The 18,770-nt window shown below is 43.5% G+C and overlaps 1 protein-coding gene across 11 annotated transcripts; it reads left to right on the forward strand.

Annotated features, from left to right (window-relative positions):
- The first annotated feature begins 1,020 nt into the window (after positions 1-1,020).
- On the forward strand, positions 1,021-18,674 carry Pan2 (poly(A) specific ribonuclease subunit PAN2). 11 transcript variants are annotated; one of them, XM_046466713.2, is made up of 26 exons: positions 1,021-1,178; positions 1,761-2,155; positions 5,307-5,476; positions 5,579-5,699; positions 5,871-5,948; positions 6,815-7,082; positions 7,481-7,823; positions 8,024-8,120; positions 9,358-9,477; positions 9,685-9,804; positions 10,085-10,213; positions 10,653-10,852; positions 10,959-11,107; positions 11,227-11,333; positions 11,777-11,875; positions 11,983-12,056; positions 12,372-12,510; positions 12,803-12,946; positions 13,077-13,136; positions 13,684-13,774; positions 14,572-14,729; positions 14,826-14,969; positions 15,096-15,275; positions 15,629-15,722; positions 16,807-17,040; positions 18,042-18,674. In XM_046466713.2, exons 2-26 carry the CDS (start codon positions 1,874-1,876, stop codon positions 18,074-18,076), a joined length of 3,636 nt encoding a protein of 1,211 aa, XP_046322669.1. In that variant the 5' UTR covers positions 1,021-1,178; positions 1,761-1,873; the 3' UTR covers positions 18,077-18,674. The 11 variants fall into 11 exon arrangements, with proteins under 11 accessions (XP_046322669.1, XP_046322675.1, XP_046322673.1 ...); XM_046466719.2 differs by having other exon boundaries at positions 16,807-17,004; XM_046466717.2 differs by having other exon boundaries at positions 10,959-11,095.
- Positions 18,675-18,770: the final 96 nt, after the last annotated feature.

An 18,770-nucleotide genomic window follows, 5' to 3' on the forward strand; every position in this document is an offset into this window, starting at 1 on the left:
AGAGAGACACACACACACACACACCACACAGGGAACTCCTCTCCCAGAGGTTGTGATTTTTAACTGCCAGGGCGAAGAGTGGACTTTTAAAAAGGGGGATTCAAAGGATAACCTCCAGGTTGCTATATCAGGAATCATATTTGTAGCCTCAAGAGATATTAATAAATTAAACACACACACACTCACACACACAAATACCCACTAATGACAGCTGAGCTAATGTGCTATGAGACACCTCACAACCTGGACCCATTCCAAAATAATTCAAGCTTTCAGTTGGGTCCCAATAATCCCTCAGAATAACCGTCTGATGTAAATCCATATTTTGGGAAGGCCAACGTCTCAATTGCTGTGCTCATCTCCTTGCGGGATAACATCCAAATGAATTAGGGAAATTTGATAGCGGGGAACATGTGTATGCGGGGGCGACTCTTGTTCCCCGAGAATATTACCGGAGGCCCGGGGTTGGGTGAGGTGGGAGACAACCACAGACGGGAATTTCAGATGGATGCTTTTAGAATCTTAGAAAATGTGGCCACTTGGGGCGAGTCAGGAGTCGGGCTCCCGCTTCCTTTTTCTATCTCCCATATCTAGAAATCATAGGAAATGCCAGCAAGTTTCGGGGGCATAGGGTCAGAGGTGGTGTAGTGGCTCATAGGAACACCGCAGGCAGAGGGAGTGACTAGGCTATGCTGGGAATACCCAGCATGCGATTCCCAGCGCTTTGCCTTGGGCGCCTTTTAGTCCAGTTTCTCTTTGAAGTTACAGAGAGCCTAAAAGTTCGGTTTCCAAGTTAAGGGCTAATGTTATTCAAGAAGAATTGAAAGTGAAAAGATTACTTTTTAACATCACCAAACAGGTCCGCGTCTAAATCCGTTTTGTCCCCATCGGTGCCCCGTAACCTTTTTTGTTTCCCGCCCAGCTCTTGCGTCACACGTCTTTTCCCGCTGTCGTCTCTACCTAGCTCTTTATGATTGGCTTGGACGCGACCCGAGCCCTTCCTGATTGGAAGCGGTGACTGGCAGTTCGACCTTCCTCCCGCCGCCGTGTTAGATTGAGCTAGAGGCGCGGGGAAGAACTGGGGAAACTGGAATTTCCCTCGGAGCTGACGGCGTTTGCTCTCCCCCTACTCGTTTTAATTCCACGCGCTCCAAAATATACGCCATGGAGAAATCTTGGTAATGACCCATTCCCCGTAAGCATCCCAGGAACACATCTGACCCTTGCCCTAATTCCTCCCCACACCGCCGTTGGGGGAGAATTCTGGGTAACCAATTTCTCTGGTTCCCCCAGAGAATTCTGGGTAACTATTCGTTTCCATCATTTTCCCCATACCCCCGCCCCATTTGTGGATAACTGGCCACCCTAGAGAATTCTGGGTAGTTATTACAGAGGATTGTGGAAAACTGACTGGTTTTGGCTTCCTCGCTGCCTACCTTTTTCCAGGAAACAAGCATCATAGACCTTGCTTTCTAACTCCAACCTCTTCGCAGTACTTGTTCCCTTTACGTGGTGGTTCAGGGTTGAACCAGGAAGTGAGCAGATCTGAAGGGAGGAGAAAGGGAAGTCGAAGATCAGTTAGATAGTGGGTTCTTCCACCTTCACCCTACTGCCCATCCCTCTCCTGCCTGTTTCATCCTCTGCCTGACAGTCTCATCCCTTCTGCCTGCCTCATCACTCTTCTGCCCATATAATCTAGAGGACACTAAATACTAGTATCTGGGCTTACTCATGACTCAACTACCTCTTTCCCCTTGCAGGCCATGATGTCCATTCTAGGCCCACTGGTGCTCTTCTGCTGAAGGTTGGCTCAGGCATTTACAGGGACTGTGGCAAGGAAGGGTGTGACGCAGGTCTATCAGCTGTCATCATCATGAACTTTGAGGGTCTGGACCCTGGACTGGCAGAGTATGCCCCGGCTATGCATTCTGCCTTGGACCCTGTCCTGGATGCCCACCTGAATCCAAGTCTGCTACAGAATGTGGAGTTGGACCCAGAGGGAGTGGCCTTGGAGGCTCTTCCCGTGCAGGAATCAGTGCACATAATGGAAGGTGTCTACTCTGAATTGCACAGCGTCGTAGCTGAAGTGGGTGTGCCTGTGTCTGTCTCCCACTTTGACTTACATGAAGAGATGCTGTGGGTGGGGAGCCATGGGGTAAGAACCGTACCCCTTTATGAGGGATGAAAGGATATATTGGTATTTTCCCAAGACTTCTGCTTTGCAGGGAGCCAGAACTGAGTTGAAGTGATGAGTTAGCTAAGTCAAACCAAGAGGAGGCTAGTGGAGAAAGAATAGAATTGGCTAGGATCTAGGGATGAGTTACACAGATATTTGTTCTCAGAAGGCATCCCACACTTTTGCCATAGTTTGTCCAAGTTTTGTTTCATTTTTGACGCTGGGGATTGAACCTAGGACTACTCTACTACTGAGTTACGTCCCCAACACAACCCCCCCACACCTTTATTTTTTTGGGGTGGGGTACTGAAGATTGAAGCTAAAGGTGCTTTACTGTGAACCACATCCCCAGCCCTCTTTATTTATTTATTCATTTATTTATTTATTTAGACAGGGTCTCACTAAATTGTCGAGACTGTAATCCTCCTCCCTCACTGAAGATTGAAGTTAGAGGTGCTTTACTGTGAACCACATCCCCAGCCCTATTTATTTATTTATTTATTTAGACAGGGTCTCACTAAATTGTCGAGACTGGCCTTGAACTTGTAATCCTCCCTCAGCCTTCCAAATCTCTGTGCCACTGTGATCGACATCCCCAGCCCTTTTAATTTATTTCTTCTATTTTGAGATAGGGTCTTGCTAAGTTGACCAGGCTGGTTTTAAACTTGGAATTCTCCTGCCTCAGCCTCCCAAGTAGCTGGGATCACAGATGTGTGCAACTGCGCCCAGCTTATCTCATGTTTTGATTAACTGTACCTTTCACTTAATCTGTAGTCATTCAAATCAATCTTTAATGCCCCTCTTCTGTTTTCCCTTCTTATAATTATGGAATGTTTAATGAATATTTTGCATATCTTATACAAAATCGTTTTGTTGGCTGTAGCCAACTTGTGTCTGAGAGCAGTTATCTGCATTAAGTTTTTTTTTTTTGGTGGTGCCGGGGATGGAACCCAGGGCCTTGTACATGCAAGGCAAGCACTCTACCAACAGAGCTATATCCCCAGCCCCCAAGTTTTTGAAAATCTGAATCCATATTGTTTATATGCTATGAAACCAAAAGTTTTATAATAAATAATATGGTACCAGGTGCACTGGTGCATGTCTATAATCCCAGAAAATTGGGAGACAGAAGCTGGAGGATTGCAAGTTTGAGGAAAAAAGGATGTACTAATATAGGAAAAACAAAAATTCCCAAGATAGTATATAGCATGGTAAGTAGAGTGTAAGAACCACAAGCAATTAAGATTCATTAGACTAGAAGCTGGAGCTAGAGATGTATACATTTATTCATTTAATCAGCATTTTGTTTTGTATTTTAACAGGACAAAGAACACAAAATTTATTACATGCCTAGAGGCTGGGGGTATAGTTCAGTGGCAGAGTAAGAGTACCTCTCTAGCATGTACAAGGCCTTGGGTTTGATTCCCAGCATCACAAAGACATACACATACACATACACACATTTTATTTATATTAAATGTCCAAGGCGTGGGAGTATTAGTATTAGGCTCTTAACCAAGTTTTTGTTCTCCCAGTGCTGGAGATGGAACCCAGGGTCTTGCACACGCTAGGTAAGTACTCTACCACTGAGCTATATCCCCAACCCTCTCAACTAGTGTTTTTTGAGTCACCTACCAGGTACCATACCTTGCTTTAAGGTTTAGTTTTGGAATAAACAGTAAACAAAAAATGTACATCAGGTGCATCAGTACTCTTTAGAAAAATACAGTGGAAGAAAAAGGTTGAAGTAATGAAAGGTGAGAAATGTTACTATTTTAATGGTCAGAAGAGTTCTCTCTGATAAAGCCACTTATTTTTTTTTTTTCTTTTTTGTTGCTAAGGATTGAACCCAGGGCCTCAGATTTACTAAGTATGTACGCCACCACTGAGTTATACCCCCAACCCCTAAAAAGCACATGAATGGAGAAAAGGATATAGGCCAGAATGATCTAGACCCTCTAGAAGGGAAGGAAGAGCCATGCAAATAATTGGGGAAAGAATATTCTAGAGAACTTCACATACTTTGTTAAAAGAGCTTGGACTTGATCCTTCAGGCCACTGAAGGATTTTTAAATCTGGAATGGCAAGGTCTAGTTTATGTCCTAGATGGACTGCTAAGGTAGCATTATAGAGTCTGATTGAAGGAGGATGGGGCAAGACTTAAGTGAGATCAGTTTGTAGGCTATTGTAGCTCACACAAAATATGATTAAACCCTGAAGAAGCAATGAAGTCATGGATATGCAAGAAAAACTTGGGAAACATTTAGAAATTAAACAGGAGTAGACTACCAAATGACTTAGTCGACTAGGTGGATCACTGTACCATACAGAATATAATAATAATTGAAATGGTATACAAACAGTGAATTTAGAATGTAATGAGTTTGAGGTTCTCATGGGATAGCTAAGGAGTGATATTTAAAAAGTATTTGGGTGCATAAGTCTGAAGTTGGAGGCAGTGATCTGGTCTAGAGAAGGAAATAAAACTTGTTTAGCATTAGGATACATAGTTGAAACCTTGAAAACAGATGAGACTGCCTAGGAAGAAGGGTGAGAAGACAGTGGGCTGGGAACATCCATGTTTCAAGAGTGGTCAAAAGAATGAGAGTATATAAGGAAAAGAATGACTGTATGAAAGTACAAATTACGAGTCAGAAGTGAAATCAGGAGTGAATGACATCATAGAAGGTAGAGGAGGAATGTCTCACATACTCTGTTTTCCAGCCTGTGAATCACAGTGTCCACTTCCCAGATGACTGGTAGAGATTAAGATTTGACTGGAACATAAGAAAGCCAGCTGGCCAGTGGAGGATCAGAACATGTCCTTGGGCTTCTGAACACATCTCTAATAACACCTATTTTATTCAGCAGGATAAATTGAGGTAGAGTGTACCAGAGTATTTTGTAATGCATTAAGCAAAAGTACTTTGCAATACATTAACATAAAGCAATATTGTCATTGTTTCTATCACTAAGATTAACTGGTTCCTAGCTTTATGCCTCAGTTGCTCCTAGCCAGAAAGGACAGGCAAGGAAGGAGAAGAGCTGAGCAGTACTCAGTTCCTGACCTATATCTAGAATGGTCCTATCCTTCCACTCAGGGTATGTCTGTTGTTTTTGTCCCCTACAGGGTCATGCCACTTCATTTTTTGGCCCAGCCTTGGAGCGCTACTCATCTTTTCAGGTCAATGGTAGTGATGACATTCGACAAATCCAGAGCCTAGAAAATGGTATCCTTTTTCTCACCAAGAATAACCTCAAATATATGGCCCGTGGGGGTCTCATTATATTTGATTATTTGTAAGTGACTTTTCAGTTCTAGACTGGTAAAGAGGGAAACTTAGAGATAGTGAACGCTAAGGGATTGGCAGCTGGACTGTTTACCTTTTCTCTCTTGCATAGACTGGATGAGAGTGAGGATATGCACAGTCTCCTGCTGACAGACAGCAGCACTCTACTCGTTGGTGGGCTTCAGAACCACATTTTAGAGATTGATCTAAACACTGTCCAGGAGACTCAAAAGGTATAAGCCTGTGTTGGACCCAGGAAAGACCCATTCAGGGCCTGAGGTCATTGGGTGGAGGGACTGTGCTTGGGCTGAACATGTGCTAGAAATGTGGATGTGACCTTTCTGTCTTTTAGCCTGTGGGAAAAATCATTATTCTCACTGTTTTCTCCTTACTTCCCTTTTTAGTATGCAGTCGAGATACCTGGAGTCACCATTATGAGGCAGACAAATCGCTTCTTCTTCTGTGGTCACACATCTGGCAAGGTGGCCAAATTCCATAACTCTTCTTACCACAGGCCATTTCACTAGAAGAGTGGGGTCTATGATGAGAGGAAAAATTCATTTATCAGTTACGTTATACTATGAGATTATCTTGCATCCTAATGTTTTTTATAACTAGGAACCTTGGAGGCAAAGGGGTAAATGAGTTCTTTTTTTAAAATTTTTATTCATTATCGATGGACCTTTATTCATTTATTTGTTTATATGTGGTGCTGAGAATCGAACCCAGTGCCTCACACACGCCAGGCAAGCATTCTACCACTGAGCCACAACCCCAGTCCCGTAAATGAGTTCTTTTGAGGGTAGCTTCTAGCTCTTGTCTTCTTTTTATGCTTTTTTTTTTTTTTCCCTTAGTACTGGGGATTGAACCCAGGGGAACTTTACCACTGAGCTACATTGTTACATTCCCATATCCCCAGTCCTTTTGTATATTTTTATTTTAAAAAAATGTATTTTTGAAAAAAAAAATTTTTAAATATTTATTTTTTAGTTGTAGTTGGACACAATATCTTTGTTTCATTTGTTCATTTTTATATGGTGCTGAGGATCGAACTCAGGACCTTGCGTGTGCTAGGCGAGCGCTCTACCACTGAGCCACAACTCCAGCCCCGAAAAATTTTGATAAATTGCTGAGTGTCTCACTAGGTTGCTGAGGCTAATCTTAAACTTTTGATCATCCTGCCTCAGTCTTTAGAGTTGCTAGGATTACAGGAATGCTCCACTATACCCTGCCTTTTTCTTGTTTTTAATTCTTCATATCCTAGAGCCTTAGTTCCTTGGTAGGGACCTCACAAGTTTAGGTAGGTGACAGGGACAGAGTTAGCAGATAACAGTTATTTCTTCTTTAGGTTTCCCTGAGAGACCTCCGTAGTTTTAAGGTGGAGCATGAATTTGATGCCTTCTCAGGGAGTCTGTCAGATTTTGACGTGCATGGCAACCTGTTGGCTGCCTGTGGCTTTTCTAGCCGCCTCACTGGCCTGGCCTGTGACCGTTTCCTCAAGGTGTATGATCTGCGCATGATGCGTGCCATCACACCACTTCAAGTACATGTGGATCCTGCCTTCTTGCGCTTCATCCCTACATATACTTCTCGTCTTGCTATCATCTCTCAGTCAGGTATGAAGGGGATTGGGTAGGAGAGGTCAATGAGCAAAGGAGAAGATGGCACCAGAAGGAATATTCTCCTAGACACCATTTTGTTGGGGGGAAAAATAACTTTTCATCAGGTCCCAGGGTTTTACTTAGGCTTTGTTAGAGGTGAAAGCTTTTATTTTCTCCTTGGGTATGAGGAACACAGAAAAAGATAAAGATAGAATAGGCAAAATAATTTGAGAAGTGCTTTTTTCTGGGTAGCAAACCATCTTGTAGTTCATGGGAAGGCATCGTCATTCTGACTATAGACGTGAATTTAGGATCTGTCTTGCCTTGATATCAGGAGAAGAGGATAGAGAAGGTATAAAAGGAAGTCTCCTTTTCACTTTTCAGGACTCAGTGGGCTTCTTTCTCCCTCTTAGGGCAGTGCCAGTTTTGTGAGCCCACAGGCCTGGCCAACCCAGCAGACATCTTTCATGTGAATCCTGTGGGACCTCTGCTAATGACATTTGATGTGTCAGCCAGCAAGCAAGCACTTGCCTTTGGGGATTCTGAGGGCTGTGTGCACCTCTGGACTGATTCCCCAGAGCCTTCCTTCAACCCCTATTCACGGGAGACTGAATTTGCTTTGCCCTGTCTGGTGGACTCATTACCTCCTCTGGACTGGAGCCAGGACCTGCTGCCTCTTTCCCTCATCCCTGTTCCACTCACAACGGACACACTTCTCTCTGATTGGCCTGCTGCCAACTCAGCTCCAGCTCCCAGGTTATACCTCACCTCTGGGCCAAAAGGAGGGAAGGGGAAAAGGCCAAGATAGAATTTTCTGCTAGCTCTGTTATTTTTATACCACTTTGCTAATTTCTGTCTATCTTTAGTATTTCCTGCACCCCCCCCCCCTTGGGCATTAGGGAGTGGATGTATAGATACTATGACTCTTCAAGCCTTAGAATCATATTGAATTATAGGCGAGCCCCACCTGTCGATGCAGAGATTCTGCGCACCATGAAGAAAGTGGGCTTCATTGGCTATGCACCCAACCCCCGCACCAGGCTGCGTAATCAGGTGTGTTCAAAGGGGAAATAATCCCACCCTAGCCAACTGGTGTTATCTTTTTCCTTTATTAGTCTTTTTTGTGTTTTCAAACAATTGGTTAGGGCATTTGGAGACTTGCTGAATTGAAGGAACTATGTTAGAGAGGATTCAAAGATGTAGAAGATGTCCTTGTTCTTAGGAAGTTTAGTATTTGGTTGAAGGTAAGACATTAGTCATGTCAGAAGTTATTATTATTATTCATATTTTTTGGTGATGCTGGGGATTGAACCCAGGGTCTATGTGCATGTTAGGTAAGCACTCCACCACTGAGCTACATCCCCAGTCCACATCAGAAATTAGTTATGTCCTATCGTTAAATTCCAAAGGAACATTATAAACATTTAGTACTAGGGCTATTTAGAAGAGAAGTGTTACTCTGGACTAGAGTGGTAAAGGGTGGCATAATGAAAGAGGTGGATATTGAACTGCAAATATGGGATATGGGTAAGTTAATGGTAATGAAGGAGAATATTCAAGATGAAGAACAGTGTTATTGGAAGTCTCAAGAGGAATTAATGCAAAAGCCTGTTCTGAGGAACTAAGAGTACACCAGTCTGGCTAGAACAGCAGTTAGTACTAGAAAGTAGTGAGAGATAAAAATTAGGGCCAAGCTGTTAAGCTTTTAACACCAGTGTGTAGTAGAGCTAGGCATGGTGGCACTTTCCTATAATCCTAGCTACTTTGGAGGTTGAGGCAGATTTGAGGCCAGCCTCAGTAACTTAGTGAGACCCTGTCTCAATAAAAATTTTAAAAGTCTGGGGGTGTAGCTCAGTGGTAGAGTGTCTCTGGGTTCAATCCCCAATCAAAGAAAAAAAAAAAAAAAAGAAGCGATGCACTTTGAAAGCAGCAGTCTGTGAGGGTTAGTTTGGTAACTGAAATGAGTGGATATAGGGAGACCAGTGGGGAAGCCACTACAGTTGTCCAGCTGATATGGCAGTAGAAATAAAAAGGAAACAGTGAATACTGTTTCTATTTTTCATGAAAATAGAAGGCTCAGAACTTGGTGGCTGTTTCAGTGTTGGTATAAAAGAGAGGTGGAAACCAAAGATGATTAAGATATCCAACTAGGGCTAGAAATGTGGCTCAGTGGTTGAATGGTTGGCTGACAAACATGAGGCCCTGGATGTGATCCCTAGCACTACAAAAAGGAAAAGAAAAAAGAAAAGACAGACATCCAACAGAGTTAACCTTTTTTTTAAAACCCTAGATTCCTTACCGACTTAAGGAGTTGGATAGTGAATTTGATAGCTTCAGCCAGGTCACTGAGTCACCGATAGGACGGGAAGAGGAGCCACATCTCCACATGGTTTCAAAGAAATACCGCAAGGTGCTGGAGGGCCCCAAGGCAGGACTTCTGTGGCTTATGGGGAAAGGTGCCCTGGGAAGTGTCATATGAGAAGGATGAAAGGATTCTGTCAAGAAGCTTTCACCTACCACTCTGGACCCAGGAGGGAGGTTTTTAGGAAAGGCTATGGCTACTGGGAAGATTTGGGGACTCTAAAGACTCATCCTGCTTAGACTGTTTTTACCATAGGTAACCATCAAATATTCCAAGCTAGGGCTTGAAGACTTTGACTTCAAACACTACAATAAGACCCTTTTTGCTGGATTAGAGCCTCACATCCCCAATGCCTACTGTAACTGCATGATTCAGGTAAGGACTGGGTATTGTATAACTGGAACATGCCTACTGCTTTTTTTCTTCCATTTTTGTTGCCCCTCAACTCCTACTCTACTCTTCCCAAGTGTCCTCAATCAAGCTCACTGTACCTTAGACTCATCTAGTATTCTTTTTTGCCCACACATCTTCAAATCTCCACTGTGAGCTCCACAGCTTTAGTGGAATTCTACTTTGTATTCTCCAACAGCTTACTTAACCTCTCCATCTCTCATCTCCTCCCAGATACCCTCACCTCTTCTGCTCTTCCCTCTAGGTGCTCTATTTCCTGGAGCCTGTTCGCTGTCTAATTCAGAACCATCTCTGCCAGAAGGAGTTCTGTCTGGCATGTGAACTGGGCTTCCTCTTCCATATGTTGGACCTCTCTCGTGGTGATCCTTGCCAGGTCAGTGCCTGGATACCTGGGACACTTAAAATGGAAGGAGAAGGGGAGAGGCATGGGGAAAATGGAGGAACTGTGATTGGGCGAAGGTGGGGGAGCGTGCATGGGGGCAGGAAAGTTGGTAGAATGAGATGGACATGATTACCCTAGGTATGTGTATGACTGCACATATGGTTTGATGCTACATTGTGTACAACCACTGAAATAAAAAGTTATGCTACAATTGTGTACAGTGAATCAAAATGCATTCTGCTATCATACATACCCACTTAAAATAAATAAGTTAATTTTAAAAAAGTTATACGGATGTAGTAAAACTGAATTTATTTTTAAATTAAAGAAAATGGAAGGGGAAGGGAGATGGACAGTAGGCAGGGACATTGTTGTACAAATGGCCACAAAAGAGAAAATAACCCCTTTCCATCCACATACCCCTTTCCAGGGCAGTAATTTTCTTCGGGCATTCCGTACCATTCCTGAGGCCTCAGCCCTTGGTCTGATCCTAGCTGACTCAGATGAGGCTTCAGGCAAGGGCAATCTGGCTAGGCTCATTCAGAGGTGGAATCGCTTCATTCTCACTCAACTGCATCAGGATATGCAGGAGCTTGAAGTACCCCAGGCATATCGAGGTGCTGGAGGCAGGTATAGCATTGGTTGGGAATAGTTAAAGAAACATGATAGGCCCTTCTGGGACTTAAAGGGTCTCCTTACTTCCTCAGTATGTATATGTTGCCTTCCCCACTCTTAGCAGCTTTTGTTCATCGGGGGACTCTGTTATTGGGCAACTGTTCAGCTGTGAGATGGAGAACTGCAGCCTTTGTCGCTGTGGCAGTGAGACCGTGCGAGCTTCATCCACTCTGCTTTTCACACTCTCCTACCCTGAGGGTAGCAACTGTGGTATACCCTGCAGCTGGGTTGGGAAGCCTCCCCTAGGTGTCCTGTAACCTTGGTGGGGGGGGTGGATTAATTATGGGTGGAAGGGAGAACCTGGAGTGAAGTATCCAGTTTCCTCTCAGATAAAACCGGGAAGAATTATGACTTTGCTCAGGTGCTGAAGCGAAGCATCTGCCTGGAGCAGAATACACAGGCCTGGTGTGACAACTGTGAGAAGTACCAGCCCACGGTGAGTGGGTATTACCCTGAACTGGATGGAGTACAACCATGTTGGGGACTTGGCCAGGTCCCACTTGGACCTGACTATGTTGGCACTATAATCTAGGGATATATATATAGGGGGGGTGGGAAGAAACCAAATTTGAGGCTATAGGCCCAGGTTTTACTGTTCCTGTACAGGTTTCTTACCCTGTAGATTCCCTGATATTTCTTTCTTTTTTTTTTTTTTTTTTGGTCCTGGGATTGAATTTGGGCACTTGACCACCGAGCCACATCCCCAGCCCTATTTTGTATTTTATTTAAAGACAGGGTCTTAATGAGTTGCTTTGCTCTTGTTGAGGCTGGCTTTGAACTCGCAATCCTCCTGCCTTAGCCTCCTGAGCTTCTGGGATTACAGGCGTGTGCCACCACCCTCAGCTTCCGTGCTATTTCTTGTTTATTTTGTTTTCTCAGATTCAGACCCGCAATATCTGCCATCTGCCAGATATTCTTGTTATTAACTGTGAAGTGAACAGCTCAAAAGAGGCTGATTTCTGGAGAATGCAGGCTGAGGTAAGGACTGAGGCTAGAAACAGGGCCTTTAGGAGTACTTTATATTTTTCTTCCTTTCTGTGTGATCATGTTCTTGAAGAATCAGATGTTTTATCCTTTGTGTTCAGGTTGCCTTCAAGATGGCAGTAAAGAAACATGGTGGGGAAATCTCCAAGAACAAGGAATTTTCTTTGGCTGATCGGTAGGTTCTGTCTTAGGAGTTGTCAAAGGATTGAACTAGCTGGGCATGGTGGCACATGCCATTTGGGAAGCTGGGGCAGGAGGATTGTAGGTTCAAGGCCAGCCTGGGCAACTTAGCAAGAGAGTGTCTCAAAAATTTTTTAAAAGGATTGAGGATGTAGCTCAGTAGTAGAACATTTGTGAAGCTTGTGTGAAGCCCTAGGTTCAATCACTACTGCTATGAGAAAAAAAAAAAAACAGATTAAACTACCCATAGTAACTCTTATCACTGACTAGCTCTCTTCAGAGTACATTTCCAATTCTTCTGTCCTGATAGGAAAGAACTAGGGAGTCCAGAGGGTGTGCTGTTGTGTCCCTCCATTGAGGAGTTGAAGAACGTCTGGCTTCCTTTTTCCATTCGCATGAAGATGACCAAGAACAAAGGGCTGGATGTTTGCAATTGGACTGAAGTGCAGGTTGTTGGAAAAATTGGGAAGAAGAGAGGGACTAAGGGAGAAAAGGTGGGATAGAAGGTGAAGTAGGACAGGGGCAAGGTGGAACTTAGTAGAGGAGAAAGAAAGGAATAAGGCCTAGTATTTATCAGCTGTGGGATTTTCAGTTTAGTGCTATGCGTCATAGATGGGCTAGAATGGATGTAATGCACCCTGGTCCCCCATTCCCTATTCACCCAACTCCTTGTCCTCTAGCTCCACTCCCCCTACACCTATCCTTAAACTTAGCTTAGCAGCCTGGGTACCCTCCTCACAGTGGGGCCCAGCCAGGGCAGAGGAGGAGCATGGTGTCTATGTGTATGACTTGATGGCTACTGTGGTACACATCCTGGACTCACGCACAGGGGGCAGCCTGGTGGCTCACATCAAAGTTGGAGAGACCTACCACCAGCGCAAGGAGGTAAGTGAGATGGTATAGAGCAAGGTCACTCCTGGGGATGACCATAGTAGAGTCCCAGATCTGTCCTTGAGCTTCTGACACAGTGGTCCAGCCATAACTTTGGCCTCAGCCTTTCTCTGATTCTACACAGGGCGTTACTCATCAGCAATGGTATCTCTTCAATGACTTCCTTATTGAACCTATTGATAAGGTGAGTTGCAACATGTTCTCTTCTCTTTTCATCTCCCCTTTCCTAGCATTCTCATTCTCTAGGTCCTGTAGAATGCCAGGCATATTCAAGAGGGAGGAAGGAATATTCAGGAATAACAGGTGTTAGCTAAATTAAAAACATCACTTGAGTCTTGGCCTCTGACTTGGGGAAGAAGAAAAAGGGACATATCGGGGCTGGGGATGTGGCTCAAGCGGTAGCGCGCTTGCCTGGCGTGCGTGCGGCCCGGGTTCGATCCTCAGCACCACATACAAACAAAGATGTTGTGTCCGCCGAAAACTAAAAAATAAATATTAAAATTCAAAAAAAAAAAAAAAAAGGGACATATGTATACATAGGCCAAAAGTACTTTTTTTACTTTTCTTTTCCTCCTTCGCTCCTTTCTTCCCTCCCTCCCTACCTTTTCCTCCTTCCTTCTTTTTCTCTTTCTTCCTTCTTTTCTGCTAGGGATTGAACCCAAGGCCTTGCACATGCCAGGCAAGCACTTTACCATTGAATTATATGCACAACCTCTTTTTCTCTTCTCTAGTATGAAGCAGTGCAATTTGACATGAATTGGAAAGTACCTGCTATCCTTTATTATATCAAAAGGAATCTCAATTCCAGATACAACCTGAATAGTAAGTGGTACAGGAGTAGACCTTGGGTGTGGGCAGCTTAAATTGGGCTTCAGAAAGACATCTGGGAAATAGCTTGTTAGTATACAAGATTGGTAACCACTGCTATTTCCAGGGATACTATAGAGATTCTGTTTATCAGACATTAAACTTAGAAGCTGGAAATCCTGAGGGTGGAATGGGAGAGAGGGTGAGGGGAAGTTTGATCAAAATGGTTTTATGTTATAAATCTCTCTTCTTTTAGAGTTGAGCTCCTTATTAAGTCCCTGTTTGGTACCTTTAAATCGTAGTTTCTCTGTAGCCTTATTTTTCTGGATTTTCTAAGGTACAAATTAACAATCTTATTCTTTTTTTCTCTAGATTTTTTAAATGTTTATTTTGGTTATTTATTTTTATGTGGTGCTGAGGATCAAACCCAGTGCCTCACATGTGCAAGGCAAGTGCTCTGCCACTGAGCCACAACGCCAGCCCCTTTTATAGTTTTTTCACGGAGTCTCTCTGTCTCTTTTTTCTTTTTGTGTGTAGCCCTGGAGTTTTGAGTCCAGGGCCTTATGCATGCTGGGCAAGTACTTTACCTTAAACTACATCCCAGTCTCTTTTCTTGGCATATTTCATGATAATTTTGTGATTTGATCTATTCTGTTTATGGGCTGTGTTTATCAAATACAATCTTTTTACTCATGCTTTGATTACTAAGGGATCACTATACATACCAGAATCTCTGATTTGCCATTGTAGGCTTCTCTCCCCTAGTCAGTTCCTTATCCCCAGCTCTCTGTCCTCTGCATTCTCTCTTCCAGTCAAGAACCCTATTGAGGCTAGTGTGCTGTTGGCTGAAGCCTCACTGGCACGGAAGCAACGGAAAACACATACTACCTTTATTCCACTGATGCTGAATGAAATGCCACAGGTTGGGGACCTGGTAGGCCTTGATGCTGAGTTTGTCACCCTAAACGAGGTAACTAAGACCAAAAGGATGGTGCATTAGAACAGAACTCGAAGGATACTAGGAATTGTAAACATCTCTCTGATTTTCTTAACTCTTATCATGTAGGAAGAAGCAGAGTTACGCAGTGATGGTACCAAGTCTACCATTAAACCAAGTCAGATGTCAGTAGCAAGGATCACTTGTGTTCGGGGCCAAGGGCCCAATGAGGGTATCCCCTTCATAGATGACTACATCTCTACTCAGGAGCAGGTATTAGCATATGAGGTGCCAGTGAGGCAGATGCTGTGCTTATATAAAGTGCTTGAGAACCCAGGGAAAAGTGGTAGGAGACTGCACCTTACGTAGTGAGTAATCTGTCCTTTTCTATTTTCCTAGGTAGTGGATTACTTGACTCAGTACTCGGGGATAAAGCCAGGAGACCTTGATGCCAAAATTTCCTCCAAACACCTCACAACTCTCAAGTCTACCTACTTAAAGCTTCGTTTTCTCATTGACATTGGAGTCAAGTTTGTGGGGCATGGCCTGCAAAAAGACTTCCGGGTCATCAATCTCATGGTTCGGATAGGGCTTTTCTAAGGGTCACTTTTTTTTTTTTTTTTTTGGGGTACTGGTGATTGAAATTGGGGGCACTCAACCACTGAGCCATATCCCCAACCCTTTTTTATATTATATTTAGAGACAAAGTCTCACTGAGTTACTTAAGGCCTAGCTCAGTTGCTGAAGCTGGCTTTAAACTCGCTATTCTCCTACCTCAGCCTCCCAAGCTGCTGGGATTACAGGCTTGTACTACCACACCTGGCTTAAGAGTCACTTTTGAGGGTGGGCCACTCAGGGTAAACTATTGTGCTTTTGGAGAATGGGAAATTATGTATCCATACTTTAAGTCTCCCATTTTTTGTCCCTGCTAGGTGCCCAAGGACCAAGTCCTTGATACTGTCTACCTGTTCCACATGCCCCGAAAACGAATGATTTCCCTGCGATTCCTTGCGTGGTACTTTCTGGGTGAGTTGCCTCTGCCTCATAGGTCCCTGTGGGGCTAAGAATAGGAAATTTTAGCTAGGCATAGTGGCTCATACTTGTGATTCCAGCTACCCAGGAGGCAGGAGCATTGTGAGTTTGAGGCCAGCCTGAGCAACATAGACCATGTCTCAAAAAACAAAAAAAGGTGTGCTGGGTTAGGGGGAGGGTTCATGTCTATAATCCCAGAACCTAGCAATTCAGGAGGCTGAAGTAGGAGGATCAAAAGTTCAAGGCCAGCCTCAGCAACTTAGCAAGCCCTTGTCTCAAAAAATAAAAAGGAGGGCTGGGGTTGAGGCTCAGTGGTAGAGCATTCGCCTAGCACATGCAAGGCCCTGGGTTTGATCCTTAGCATTGTGTCCAACTACAACTAAAAAATAAATATTTTTTTTAAAAATAAAAAATAAATAAAAAGCGGGGCTGGGGCTGGGGCTGGGGCTCAGTGGTAGTGCACTTGCTTGGCATGTGTGAGGCACTGGGTTTGCTTCTCAGCACCACAAATAAATAAATAAAGATCTATCAACAACTAAAAAAATATTTTTTTTAAAAAAAATATTTTTTAAAAAATAAATAAAAAATAAAAAGGACTGGGAATATAACTTATGGTAAAGTACCCCTAGGTTCAATCCCCGTATACAAACACACACCAAAAAAAAAAAAAAACAGAGTAAAAAAATGTATTGGCAGACAAAAGGGGAGTAGGTAGGGCTATGAGTTAGTGGTGAGAGTTACTATTGGATTTAGTTTGTTTCAGTATTATAGGGAAGGTGTTTGACTCTTTCCATTAAGGAAAGGCATGTTTTTTGTTTAGTTTTTTTTTAATACTTATTTATTTTTTAGTTGTAGTTGGACACAATACCTTTATTTATTTATTTTTATGTGGTGCTGAGGATTGAACTTAGGGCTTCGCACATGCTAGGCTAGTGCTCTACCGCTCAGCCCCAGCCCCAGCCCAGGAAAGGCATGTTTTTTAAAATTATTGTTTCCTAGGAGACAGGGTGGGAGCAGGGGAGCATGTTCCTGCCTGCCTTTGCTGGCTTTCAAACTATTCCACCTCTCATTTCTCCAGACCTGAAAATTCAAGGGGAGACCCATGACAGTATTGAGGATGCCCGCACAGCCCTTCAGCTCTACCGAAAGTATCTGGAACTAAGCAAGAATGGCACTGAGCCTGAATCCTTCCACAAGGTGCTCAAGGGTCTTTATGAAAAGGGCCGGAAGATGGACTGGAAAGTGCCTGAGCCTGAGAGCCAGACGAGTCCCAAGAGTAAGGCCTGGGATGGGACAAGGGAAACTGGATTGGGTAGGTTTTGATTGCATGGAGATTTATACATACCACAGTAATAACAATATCATCCCTGCCTTATATTTGTGAAATACAGTTTACAAAAGCACTTAATCCTTTTAATAGTCACTGAAGCATAATATATTATTGAAACTCTCTATTGGTCCAGAATCTCCTCTTGCCCAATTCTAAAATGTTTGGGGAGCATCCTTGTCCTCTTTTGTCTTGCATTTTTTCTTCATAAAAAGTATTCTAGTGTTTGATGGTGTGCACCTGTAATCCCAGCTCCTCAGGGGGATGAGGCAGGAGGATCACAAATTAGAGGGCATCCTCAATGAGTTGGTGGGACTGTCTCTCAAAAATAAACGGGACTGGAGGGCTAGGGTTGTAGCTCCGTGGTAGAATGTCCTGGTAGAATATTCACCTAGCACTGGGTCTGATTCTCAGCACTGTATATAAATAAATAAAATAAAGGTCCAGGGGCTGGGGTTGTGACTCAGTGGTAGCACACTTGTCTGGCATGTGTGAGGCACTGGGTTCAATCCTCAGCACGAAAGAGAGAGGGGGGGGGGAGAGAGAGAGAGAGAGAGAGAGAGAGAGAGAAAGAAAGATAGATAGATATTGTGTGTCCATCTACAACTAAAAACGGTATTTAAAAAAAAAAAAGGTCCAGGGGCTGGGGTTGTAGTTCAGCAGTAGAGCGCTCACCTAGCACGTGCAAAGCCTTGGGTTTGATCCTCAGCACCACATAAAAATAAATAAAATATAAATAAAGGTATTGTGTCCAATTACACCTTAAAAATAAAACATTTTTATAAAAAGGTCCATAGGCAACTAAAAATATTTATATATATGACAGGACTGGGGAAAAAAATGGCTGGGGAATTAGCTCACCCAGGGGTGTAAAGCACCCCTGGGTTCAGTCCCCAGTACTGAGGGTGAGGGGAAAGATAGTAGTTTTCCAGGTGTTTTCCCCAGTTGACCTTCAGAGTGTTGCTCTTGGTTTTGTCTCTTAACAGATGCAGCTGTCTTTTCCTCAGTGCTGGCACTTTGACCTGCCTTCTTCCTTCAGTGTTCTATGACCCTAGAACTTGAGGATGGCTTCCCAAGTTGGCTTTACCCTGCCCACTTCCAGAATTGGACCTGCTCAGGGTCCTCAGATGGTGCTACTAACTGAACTGGAATGTAACAAAGTTGTTGCAAAGGTTTTGGGAGCCCGGTTCCTTCTTGATCCTTTGCAAAACAGTGGGTCAGAAAAAGGAATCTAGGATTGACCCAGATGGAAAGTAACTGGTATTCTTAATAAATATCATGAATGATTAATATCCAGGCAGAAAAGCACCTGGAACCAAATCTTTTAGTTCCTAGCCGGCTAGGAACTGAAGTCCTGGATAGTGACAGGCTACAACAGGAGCTCCAGACTTAGCTCAAACTTGAGGGATGCCTGGAGGAACCAGCATGTAGTCTTGGCCCTAGCAAACCAGTATTGCCAACACCATTGCCAAAAGGCACTTTGGGTCCCGGAGAAAGCTTGACCTGATGACAACTGAGAAGCATCTGTCTTCCATTCATTTTCCTGTCTCAAGTTTTGTTTTAATTTTTTTTTAAATTGTTTTAAACCGCATGTTTTATAAAATAAAAACAAAAATTATTGTCTGTCTTCTCATTATATTATAGAGAACTTCTAGTGTGGGGTTTTCTTAACTTCCTCTTCTTTGTTTTGGCTTTATATAACCATGGAAAACTAG

Source organism: Marmota monax, unplaced genomic scaffold, assembly GCF_021218885.2.
Source record: "Marmota monax isolate L192 unplaced genomic scaffold, Marmota_monax_Labrador192_F-V1.1 WCK01_AAM20220418_F8-fsc00151, whole genome shotgun sequence".
Lineage (NCBI taxonomy): Eukaryota > Metazoa > Chordata > Mammalia > Rodentia > Sciuridae > Marmota > Marmota monax.